At 41.2% G+C, this 12,793-nt stretch overlaps 1 protein-coding gene across 2 annotated transcripts in view; it reads left to right on the plus strand.

Annotated features, from left to right (window-relative positions):
* LAMA4 (laminin subunit alpha 4) overlaps nt 1-12,793 on the plus strand; it is a 150,404-nt gene that overhangs the window by 66,127 nt on the left and 71,484 nt on the right. Inside the window, exons 6-9 of one of the 2 annotated variants that reach the window (XM_039252211.1) lie at nt 3,244-3,458; nt 5,657-5,752; nt 7,441-7,592; nt 9,361-9,471. In XM_039252211.1, the coding sequence (XP_039108142.1) occupies nt 3,244-3,458; nt 5,657-5,752; nt 7,441-7,592; nt 9,361-9,471 (574 nt within the window). The remainder of the gene's footprint in view (nt 1-3,243; nt 3,459-5,656; nt 5,753-7,440; nt 7,593-9,360; nt 9,472-12,793) is intronic. The other variant, XM_039252212.1, reaches the window with a different exon arrangement.

The following is a 12,793-nucleotide window of genomic DNA, read 5'->3' on the forward strand; positions in this document are numbered from 1 at the left end:
CAGCCCTCAGTTTCTTCTCAGCATTCAAGAGTCTTTCATGGTTTGTCTCCCTCCCTCTCCCCAACTATTTTTCCCCTTCTTCTCCCCCACGGTCTGTTTTCTATTTGGCATAAATACTGTGATCACTAACTGAAATGACAATGTTCATATGCCACTGTTCTTTCATTTACAGTAAATGTATCAGCCCTGTTTCTCATAGTGAATCAAGTCATTAACAAAGCTAGAAATGAGATTATGGGAGGAAATAAAATAGAACGAGACTCTGGGGTACAAGGCTCCAGTGCTGACTCTAATTCCAACTTCTGGTCATTTTGAACCTTTGTTATTTGTTATTTGAGGGCAGTAATTGGATGCATTGATATCATTTGATTATTCAGTTATTATAATCACTAATCAATTAATTAGCTAATTCATTAAGGTCCGACTTGTGGGAAATAGGACATTAAACTTGGAGTTCTATCATAGGGTTGAGCCTTGCAGTAATGAACAAATTATTTAGCTTCTCCACACTTTAGTTTCCTTGTCTATAAATGTAAGGGGCTGTAGAGTGCTATAGGAAGAAACCTTTGCATGTCTATTCTATAAAATCTGTAGGGTTGATGTTTGGACTATGACTTCAGAATTGCCTCTGAACCTACCACCAAAAGATGTTCTTGAAACTCAAAGTAGATTTCCATTGTGACTCAGTTTCTGACTTGCAGAATAGAGCATTTGGTTTTTCTCTTGGGGGAAGACCAAGAGACAACCTATGGAGATCAAATACAGTGGAATTCAACAGAGAAAAGGAAATCAGCGTCATCTGTCTTCCATGAGCTTGGGCAAGGTCCTTCACTCCCAGATCTCAGGATCCCTACTGTACGTTGATGTGCCAGGTCTGAGTCCCATTTCAATGGTACCAAGAGTCTAATACTCTCTGGTGAACTGTAGCAAAGAATAGAAATGCGATCCAGCCATGTGTTCCAAAGAGGGATGATTTGTGCTGGCTCAGGAACCAGAGAACCTGTAAATCAGAGGTGCAAAGACATGAGTATGAATAACAAAACTCACTGAACATTTCCTCTTGGGGGGGTCTCTCTGTGGGTTTTGTGGTACTTACATTCATTCTTATCTTTTTCATAGACCTTGATGTCTAGGGTTTATGATATTATGAATAATTATGCTTGATTTGTTTCCTGTTCTTTCAGGGCATGGGCTGTGTGTTTTTCCTCTTCCTGTCTCTCCATGCCTTACATAAAATAGACATGAATTGTCCCTCTGTTGGGCGAATTCATTCATCCACTTATAGCAGCAGCAGTGTGGTCCAGGGTGGAGTGAAGGAAAGAACATCAGGGTCAGAAGGTCTGGGTCTTGTGGTGTGAATTCCTTACTATATGAGCTTGGAAAACCAAAGTAGACTCTCAGCCTTGGAATGTCAGGCCTGTGTGGCCTACCTCCCAGGTGCCTGTGGTAGCTAAACAAACTCACCTTGCTGAAGCTATGAAGTACAATGCAAGGGTATAAAGATCGAGCATATACCGTCTTCATAACTACACCAAAAAACTGAGGCATAAACCTTAGAAGAATATATGCAAAATATCAGACAGTGATTTTGTTAGGATCTTAGGATTACAGGTGATTTTTTTTCACTTCTCTGTTTTTCAAATGTTCTGAATCATGAAAGCCTTTCAAAAATGTAGTGTCTTGTTATTATTGACCAAGTCTTCCTGATTTCCTTGGAAAGTCCTCCCCCGATCTCCTCTCCAAGGCCAACGCCCAGCCCAGGCCCTCCACACCCCAGCCTGGTCTCCCCATTCCAGCCCGCAATCCACCCTGCATCTAGAGCCAACACTGGCTTTCTCCACCTCTGCTTTCATCACAGAAACCTCCATCGGCTCCTTTCTTTTTCTTGCTCACATCAGAACCCACTCCTGCACCTGACCTTCAGCTCCATGAAGGAGTGACCGCACATTCTTTCCAGTCACTCCCAAAACATCTTCAGCTCCAGTTAGTCAGTCTTGACACTAGTTTAGGGTCACAGCAAAGAGGAGGCTATGGCCAGCCAGAAAACATGTGTAGTTGGTCTCATACAGTATTCTTACAAATTTCGAGCCAACCTTTCAAAACTGTGAGTTCACATAAAAATCCAAACTTCAACTTTTTTCTCTAAAAATAGAAAGATCTAGCAACACAGATCCTTCATTCCCTCAAGGCTACAATCTAGAAACAGCTGACAGGAGCTGAGTAGCAACTACCCCCTTGGATGAGGCCTGAAATCCCACCATTCACAGCAGGGCCTCTGCTGGCCCACAAGTCACCTTCGGAGAAAGTAGAGAAGGCATTTCTTCCTCTGAGTAGAAGTAGCTCCACCCAGAGGTCATAGCTTGGCAAGGCCAGCAAAGGCTGGATGGATTTTGGTCTCTACTCTCCAACTGAGCTGGGGTCTGTCATTAACGGCCCAGCTGGCATCACCATAGGCACTAGCTGTGCCTCACAACAAATGTAGTTAGGTGCCTAGCCTCTATAGACTCACATATCTAAAATGCCCACAAAAATGGCCATCTGGGTTCCAATTCCATTTATCTGTGGTACTTTCAGCCCTGCTCTCTGCTTTATCTTCACACTGCGTTCCCTCCATCACAAGATGGCTGCCAGAGCTGAGTTCTACCTGCCTCATTGTTCACCTGTGGATGGAGAGAATGCCTTCCCACAACCCTCAGATAGAAGCCCTGAGCTACACTCTGACTAGATCATTCCTGAGCCAACTTGTTTTGGCCAGGACAATGCCAGGCACCAACTGGCTTAGGTTTAGGTTATCCAAACAATTCACTATGACAAAGCAGATGGTGACTTATACCTGTGTTTCTCAGTAAAGGTATTTTTAACATTTTGGCCAGGATAATTCTTAGCTGTGTCCTAGTGGTACCTCTCCTGCAGTACACTTAGCCTATCTGGCACCATTCACTCATATACCAGCCATGCACCCCCGTCATTAGGGTGACCACAAAAATGCCCACACACCAGTTACATCTGGACATTCCTGCATCTGGAGGTCTGATCAAACTAAATGGGTTTCAATCCAATAGGGAAGAGAAGAATGGTTCCTTAAAAAGGAAAGTCTGGTCCGATTAAGAAGACGCGAATATGGGAATGAATTCCAGGCAAGCAATCCACGTATCTCCACTACATTTTCTTCTAGGTAGGAAAGAAGATAAAAGAGAGAAAAACTATGGCTGCTACATTTTTAACCTGTGATTTCTCCTTCAGATGTGCCCCGGGTTACTATGGAAACCCCTTGCTGGTTGGAAGCACCTGTAAGAAGTGTGACTGCAGTGGAAATTCGGATCCCAACCTGATCTTTGAAGATTGTGATGAGGTCACTGGCCAGTGTAGGAATTGTCTACGCAACACCACGGGATTCAAGTGTGAACACTGTGCCCCTGGCTACTATGGGGATGCCAGGTTGGCCAAGAACTGTGCAGGTATAGTACTGTAGATCCTGCCCAGCACATACACTGCATTCAGATGGATCGATGTTGGGGAAATATTGCAAGTGTCCCATTGTTATTTTTCCAGCACACTGTGCATCCCATACTCACTAGGATAGATATTATCAAGGCTACTAGTGTACCTTACCTCATGGGTAGAATAAACCATGAGACACTCACACAAATGAACTTTTCCCTTACCTTATAGTCTTCCAATTTTGATCCAAGAAGTAAGTCAGACTTTTGTGGATTCCCTATCACTGACCAGAATTCTGAATGAAGACTTACAAGACTTACATCAGTTTTCTTATTCTGAAAGCTTATTCTAGAAGCTGGACATCGCTTTAAGAAGTAAAAATGACTTCTTAGTGACACAGATTAGCAAGCCAAGGGTACAGTTGCATCACCCACAAGTTTTTCAAATTGTCAGAGTATATATTGCTGGGATAGTATAAGAAATCTTCCTGATTAGGGGGCACCTGGGTGGCTCAGTTGGTTAAGTGTCCAACTTTGGCTCAGGTCATGATCTCACGGTTTGTGGGTTCAAGCTCCGCATCGGGGTCTATGCTGACAGCTAGCTCAGAGCCTGGAGCCTGCTTCAGATTCTGTATCTCCCTCTCTCTCTGACCCTCCACTGCTCACGCTGTGTGTGTGTCTCTCTCTCAGAAATAAATAAAACAGTAAAAGAAATTTTTTTAAAGAAATCTTCCTGGTTAAACTGCAGTTAGACTGAAATGCACAAATATTATTCATGCGTTCTCTAATCAGTTTGTGGCATAAAGTGAAGCTCTTTAGAAATAAAAGTGAATTGACTTCCTTTAAGAACAAAGGAAGGTCAAGACTGAGTATGTCTTACTCTTTGTGACTTTGAGAGGAAAGAGGGTGAGGAAGAAGCCATGTGCCTCTGTGGCACGCTTCTACTGGAAGCCCCTTACCAAATCAGACTCCCCCCTGAAAAGATTTTAAGAAGAGTTTAAAGTTGAGATGAAGATGCATATGATCTGCAGTGCTCACAATAAAAGTAAACATGTCTATAAGAAAGTGAAGTGCACAGAGGCATGAAACCGAAAACGACAGAAGCAAGAGAGGAGTTCTGTGTCCAGTCAGACTAAAGAAAGAACACAGGCATCAGAAAGAATTTGGCAAAATCCAAGCCTGGGACATTGATGTTCTGATTCCCAAAACATTTATTCAACTTATGTTAAACTACATAGATGCAGATCACTCTTAGAAAAGACGCTGATGTTAGAAGCAATACAGCATGATCTTGCTGAATTGTTTAATACATCTACATTTTGTGGAACATTAAACAGCTGAAATGTAATAAATGCAGGTTCCCCCTTGAAGCTAATTTTTTATGATTATTCTGTAGAGACAGTTAAGAGGTGGGGGAGAATTCTCAATACGATTCCAGCTTCTTGCTAGCATAGATAGCTCAGGAAATCCTTTTTAAATGTTACAAATTGATTTCTACTGAGAAACTCAGTGGAAAACGAACAGTCTGATGAGACTGGGGGTTTGTTTTTGGTTTTATTCCAAAAGGCATTCTGGAAAATCATCAGCAGATCAATAATGGGCTCTCAGGTCATCTAAATTCATGTAAATATGTTCCTAATTCTTTCCACGACATTATTCCTAGCCATCCCACTGATGGAGGTTTGGAGTCAGACCTGCCAAGGGTCAAGCGTTGTGGGAGCCAAGAATCGCTCTTGAGCCTCCTCCCTCCCTCCCTCCCTGTGGGATACTCCTCCCTCACACCTGGCAATGATCAACCCTGGAGTTGGATTAAACTAGAGAATCAGTCTGCAATGAAAGGAGGGCTCTCAGATTCTAGCTGAATGATGGGTTCTGGGATCGTTTCGTACTTTGTGAAATTTACCAGGATCTTTTTGGACTGAAGCAATTGCACAGTCATGTCAGAAAACCAAAAAATTGGGAGAAGAGTCCTAGAAAATTTTGTTTTACTTATGCCCCAGGGTCACCTTTGAAAATCTCACCAGGCTGGGCTTTATTGGGTGAGGGGAATAATCTCTAGCTCATGGTTTCTACATGGTCGTAAGGAAGAATATAATTACTCCCCTTTGGAAGAACTATATACTGATAGCCAATATTTCTAGAAACTGGTAAAACGTTGCCATATTTTAAGCATTTTAAGAAATGAATCCCTAACCTCTGGTTTTTGTTTCCCACAGTGTGCAATTGTGGGGGAGGCCCATGTGACAGCGTAACTGGAGAGTGCTTGGAAGAAGGTTTTGAGCCCCCTACAGGCATGGACTGCCCAACCATAAGTAAAAATAACAGTACATGATTGACTAACCCCACTCTCTCTAATGTGCTGCAGGTGTAGGATTAGGAAAAGCTATGCAATACCCTCTCTAGAAACTGCCTAAGTCCCACTTCTAGCTTTAACCCTGTCTGTGCCTCCACCAAATAAACCCTGAGAGAAAGAGACTCCATGCTCTGCTTGAATCCAATAGGCAAATGGGTGATTTACATTTAAGCAGCTCTATTTTAGAAAACTTATTTTATGAAGTCCTTAAATTCAGCATCTTACCCAGCGGGTAAAGGCAGAGTCAGAAATACAATTCCCAGTGACTGAGTTCATTTTGGCTCCCTTTTCTATATTATCTCTTCAGGTCCTCAGGTAATGTGACAGACAGTGCTTTGCAACACTAGGGAAATGAAGACACTGAGAGATTCAAGTGGCTTTTCCCAAATCACTCCAAAACTGAAGTGGCACCAGAAATAAATTATTCCCACCTTATGGAGTGTAGCTGTCATCTTACTTTCCTGGATTTCTCTGTCATTATCATTCAGATCAGCAGTCCTGATGGTGCAGGAACCTGTTGAAACACTTCCAGCCAAGTACCAAGAGATGGTCTTAATGACTTCTCAAGCATCCTTCAAACCCTTAGTCTAGAAAAGTCCATGCTTGATTCTTAGAAAGATTTAAAGAAGCTTTGCCTTAGAAAGCCTTTTATCAAGAAAATAACTAATATTTGCCTTTAAGTGGAATGGTTTAAAGACTATTTTAACATTAGGTATCCCCTCCCCTGAACAAAAGTGTCTTGAACTCTCTGTCCCTCTGAGCACAAGAGACGAATATTACCAACGATTCACATCTTAGAAGATGACACAGGATGTGAGGCACAAGCAGGGCAAAGTTCACACACTGATAAGGAAGATCCCTTTCAGGACATCAAGATGGCTGCCCAGCCCTACGCATCTCCCACCAGCCTCATGGCTGGCTGGGGAGTCGGTCCCTTAAGATAGCACATCAATAAGATCATGTTAAACTTCAAATAACAAATTAACACATTAACAACTATTAACACTTGAGTCTTCATTTATTGGTTCTCTAGAAAAGGGTACAATATGGGGAAAAGATAATTTGGAACAGAAAAGTTTCAAAGAGTGGTCAAGACAGGTTTCAAAGCAGGGCCGGCTGTCCTTCTTAGTGTGCCACAGGGGGCGCTGGGCCCCTGGGGGTGACCACCCGATCAGAGGAACTTTAACACAAACTGCAAGGAGCAAATACTGTGGTGTCTTCACCAGTGGGCACCAAGCAGAAGCCCAAGCCTGACACAAAGAGAGCCATCTCAGAGGGCTGTCCTATCACTAAACGGAAGTGGAGGGAGTGCTTCTCCTTATCCACCCATCTTTCTAATGGCTTGCCCTTTTATGCTTCCTTTCTTTCAGTTCAGCAATTCGCATCCAGGTTAGCCTGCCTTCCCTGTTGCATGTGTTGTTTCGTTGTTTTAAGTAGAGATAGTGCCTGATGCACAGTTTGAGTTATCTTAGACTCTCGTCTGCTTTGAGTGTAAGGATGGACAGGTTCTGTGACCCAGAACAGCTCCTCAGGAAACAAAGATAAAAATAATATGAACTGAGGAAGTACACATACTGATCTACTAGAGCACATGCTTCCTGGCTGACTTTCAGTTTTAAAGAAACAATATGTCCATTTTATCTCCAGGCTGTGATAAATGCATCTGGGATCTGATCGACGACCTTCGGTTAGCGGCACTCTCCATTGAAGAAAGCAAATCGGGTCTGTTGAGTGTATCATCCGGAGAGGCTGCTCATAGGCACGTGAATGAACTCAACTCCACCATCTACCTCCTCAAAGTATGCAGCCATGTTGTACCTTCAGCTATATCTCATGCTGGCTTTGCATGATCTCTCCCAGAACTCCTATCCCTTCTATCATCTGAGTCCCATGGCCGTTATTACAGATGGATTGTTAGATTAGGAAATTATCAAAAGTTTATTGTAACCATGAGCTCCAACCTAAACCAATGACTGCCATCTATAAAGGAAGTTAAGGTCCTAAGTAAAATAACTAAAACAAGCAGTATCTATGTACCAAACTATCGAGGGAAGGAAAACACTCATTTCTTTGGTAAGCTGTACATTGATTGTTCAGGTCCTTACTACAAACCTATCATTACCTTAGCCTCAATTTGCAATGTTTTGGCGAGTTTCTCTAGAAATCTCTCTCCTGCTCTCTCCCTCCCACCCTTACCTTTCCTTCTTACTGACACATAGCCTCTCTAATTCTCCCACACTCACACACACACTGAAGCACACAAACAGAGGCCCTGGGTCTCCTCACAGGTCTAGTGGTTAATATCTGATAAACAGTTAAAGACTGACAACAGTCAAAAACAGTAGATTATAACAGTGCTTATATAGCTAAACTTTAAGAGGTGTTTTTTTCCCTCTACATAATCAGCCTCTATCACAACCAACAGATATTTTTTAAAACAATAATAATTAACTGAAAGAAGAATAGAATACCAGCATGCATTTTTACTTTTGTTAACTTAGCATAATGATTAAGAGAATAAACTTTGAAACTAGATTGGTCGCATTCAAATCCCAGCTCTGACCCTTAGTTACGTGACCTTGGGTAAGTTATTTTAACCTCTTCGAGTTTTCTCAACTGGAGTCGAGGATCATTGCACCTCTCTTATGGGTTGTCGAGAGACTTCAGCAAGTGATAAGTGTACAGTAGTTGCAACAGTACCTACCATAGAAAGTGCCCATCACTCTACTTTTCAGAGGTGCAAATAAATAATACCCACAGCAATTGGCCAAATATGCAAAATCTGAAGCAAACCAAAAATCACAAAGTTATAGAGCTGCGTGGAATCTTAGTGAGCATTCTATTCCAAACTTCAAAATTGCTCATGTCCAAACACATCTGTTTGGACACACAACGGCAGTACTTCTCAGAGGAGTCACCCAGACACAGGCCTCGTGATACCACCTGAACTCTTTTTTCTCAACAGCACAACGTCAAGATAGGTATGATTATAACCGACAGGACACCCGTGCCAGTATCAAAAGGCTTACTCCAGGGTAGTCCAAGAAAAGCTGCATTGGACCAAACTCCTCAAAAATGGGAAAGAAAGGGCAAAGGGTCCAAAATAAAGAGAATTACTCTCCTTACACTAAAAAGAAGAAAGAGAATTTCCAAACTCCATTTTACATTACATTTTACGTTACATTGATCCCCATGGCTTGATCATTTTCTCCAAGGCCTGCCAAAATGGGAATTTTAAAGATCACTCACCCTGGGCCGCCACCAGTCTACACGGTACCTTTGTGAAATTAGAAAATGGTGCCCTTTCTCTGTGGCCGGCTCAGCCCGGGTCAGGATCTCCGGGCCAGTGAGCAGAGCTTGTAAAACTTCAGCTCTGAAGACCATTGGAACCCTCATGCAGACCCCAACCTTAATACCAGCTTGCAGCACTCTGAAGGCCTCACAATTTTGGTAACAGAAGCTCACATTCTACTGAGTCCTCTTACACTGAAAGCGTTGTATGTATATGTTTAAAAACCTGGTGTACACATCTACTGATGATTTTCAAAACATTTTTCTTTTCCACAGACAAGATTATCAGAAAGAGAAAACCAGTATGTCCTAAGAAAGATACAAATCAACAATGCTGAAAACACAATGAAAAGCCTCCTGTCCGATGTGGAGGAGTTAGTAGAACGGGTATGTATTCAGTTTCTGAGCCTGCCTTCAGATAAAGGATTTAACTGAGGTGAACCTGGCTAGTCACAAATGACTGAAGCTTAACACAGTGCAGGAAAAATGCAGTGACCCATGTGCCTTAAAATAAATCAAGGCAAGATCTGTGGAGAAAGTTAATATATTTGGTTTCTACAGTCTCTTCACATTTTGATTGCTCTCCTTGGAAAGCTATGTTTATGAGGAACTTTCACTGTATTTGTTGCTGGTTAATATGGTTGATATATGTTTCAATTAGGATGGTTGGTCAGCTGCTTGCCCTAACATTTTATGGCTAAGAGCTGTAGAGAGACTAGAAGTAAACTTTATTATATAGAATATAAAATTTAAATGTTTGCTAAAGGGTCCATTAAATAATAAAAGGAAAGAAGAACCATGCTGAGAAAGCAATTTTGCAGTTTAAGAGGAAAAGAAATCACTTTCAGCTTTCACTTTATAACATATACTAAAATAAATTCCAGACAGATTAAAAGTTGAGTTTAAATCTTGAATCTATAAGAAAGCAAAATGAAATAATTGTTATACCTTGAAAGGAAATGACAGTACATTTAAATATAGCATGAAGAATTATAATTAAAAAAAGGTAATAGACTTGACAAGACAAAGTTTCAAATACCCAGTAAAACTGTAAATAAACTAAAAATTCAACTAGACTAAGAAAAATATTGGGGGAAATATGACCTGTAAAGGCTTTCACAAATTAACAAGAAAAACATGAAAATAGCAGGAACAGAGTTAACACGAAAGACTATTAAATACACTCCCCAGGAGCCTAATGGAAAAATATCCATCATCTGTACTAATAAAGAAAAGTATAACTAAGCCACAAGGCACCATATTTTACATATTAAAATGTTTGACACATTTTTCCCCTGATTATGCTCTACCAGTGCTGCCCAGAGGACTCTGGGATTTCTACTTTCAGACATGGGTGTTTTACACTGAAGATCTTTTCAAAAAACAATTCTTATTTTCTACAAAAATAAAGGTTAAAATTAACTCTGGCAATCTCTTTTGACATTGGATCTCATAAACTTTTAAGAGACTATGCTTCTAAAAACGTGAATTAGTCTAATTGGACCTTTGGAAGATTCAGCTACTTTGAAATGTATATGAAAATTGTGTCCCTCATTCCCATGCAATGATGCATATTAAAATCCAACCATGAGCATATGTAGGAAGCAGTGAAATCTCAAGTTTCAAAGGAAATACCAGGAAAGAAATCTCTGTGAAAAACTCATTGTTTTTTTCATTTTGGTATCATGGTTGGAATTTGCCCAGTGTCTCAGTTCTTGAGAAAATATTTTCACCAAGATTAGTTTCTCTCACAGCTCAGATATAGACTTACTGATCCTCTTGTACAGATTTTCCACTTCCAAGGTAACTTAAATGCAGATATTCATGGGGAGAAAATACCATGAGCTTTAAAGTGATATCACAGTAGAAAAGGCTCCTGGGCACCAAGAACAGACCACCAAAGCAGGAGGTTGATGATAAAGCTACTGACAACTTCAGCTGTTTCCAAGGACTCTTATTGAAAATAAGGTCCTTCTAACTATGACAACAATCCTGATGGTGTAAGAGTCTGTTGAAACATATCAAAACAAATGCCCAGAGCCGGTCTTAATGACTTCTCAAGCATTTTTCAATCCTTTCGTCCAGAAAAGTCCACGATTGATTCTTAGAAGGATTTAAGAAAAGGTTGCCTTTGAAAGACTTCTGCCAAATAAGGAACTAATATTTGCCTTTAAAGAGACTGAAGGATAGGGGCACCTAGGTGGCTCAGTCGGTTGAGCATTCAACACTTGATTTTGGCTCAGGCCATGATCTCATGGTTCATGGGTTTAAGCTCTGCATCAGGTTCCACAACTGGTGGCACAGAGCCTGTTTGGGATTCTCCCTCCCTCTCTCTCTGCCCCTCCCCTGCTCACACTGTTCTGTCTCTCTCAAAATAAATAAATAAATAAACTTTTAAATAAATTAATAAATTAAAAAAGTGAAGGATTTCACTGTAGGTTCTCACAATGATTTTTTTTTTTTCTAAATCACTGTAATGTTGCCTCTGGAACTTGAAAATATCTCTATTTGTAAATTGTAACATAAATCTCATGAGTCTCAAATCTCACAATTTACATTAACTTAAGTTACTGGTTTCATCCTAGCCCCCTTTTGAAAAACTCTACAGTCCTTTCTTAGTCCTTTACTTCTGGGAATCCCCTAAAGGATGCCCATGCATTTGTATTCTCAAATAGCCAGTGCTCAAAAAGGCCTCACTTCCACCACTGGCTGATCATGCCTGTAAGAAAGTGCCAAAAAGTAAGTAAGATTGTACTTTCCGAAGTTCCCAAAGCGCCATGCTCCAAGTCGGAGTGGCACTAGGCTTCAAGCGCAAGAAGAGGTGGGGGCCCTCCCTCAGTCGCAGTGCTGCCCCTTGCCAACTGGGCCTTGAAGTGGCAATGTGGGGCCCCAACTCACAGAGCCCTGTCTCTAAGGGCTGCCTCAGGAAGGTGCTGCACCATCCCCTCCACTTCTCCATGTCTCCCATCTCTTTCTTACTTTTTGGCCACAACAAAAGCTCCCTCACTTATCAATTCATCAAAGAGATCTTTAAGACTGGAAGGAAAGCAGGTCACCTCTCTACATCAAAAGCGCCTGAGCTCATCTCTGATTCTGACAAAAAGATAGGGCAAAAAATAAGAATATGTTTCAATTCCAGAATCATTACTTAACAGCTGGTGTGTAACTTACTGTGCTAGGCGCTAGGGATACTGAAATAAACATAATATAACATAAACCCTGCTCTTCAGGAGCTTACAGTCTAGTAGGGAAAACAGATATGTAAAACAAAGTAATGATAACGTAGCATTCAATAAGAGAGGCGTGGCGCAGGCTAAAGAGAAAACTCTAAGGAAGAAATAATTAACTTGTTCACTAGGTGTACATTAGGGAATACTTCTTAGAGAAGACGAGTATTGACTTATGTGTTTAAAAATTACTGGGAGTTTATCAAATACTTCCTAAGCAGGAGAAAAGTACGAGAGGAGAGAGATGTGAAACAACTTAGTGTGTTCCTATAACTAGAAAAACTTTGGCCTTGGCCTACTGAAAGTTTACTTGTAAGGCAATGAGCAGGGGAAACTGCTGAAGAGGCACTCAGAGGCCGGGGCACTTGGCCTTGAGGAACCTTAGCCATCGTACTAAGGAATATGTAGACTTCATCTTGTGGGCTTTGGAGAACATTGAAGTATTTACATGGAACAATGAACTGATCAGATTTGAAATTTCA

The sequence above is a fragment of the Hyaena hyaena genome, unplaced genomic scaffold, assembly GCF_003009895.1.
Source record: "Hyaena hyaena isolate Hyena2069 unplaced genomic scaffold, ASM300989v1 scaffold_412, whole genome shotgun sequence".
NCBI classification, from domain to species: domain Eukaryota; kingdom Metazoa; phylum Chordata; class Mammalia; order Carnivora; family Hyaenidae; genus Hyaena; species Hyaena hyaena.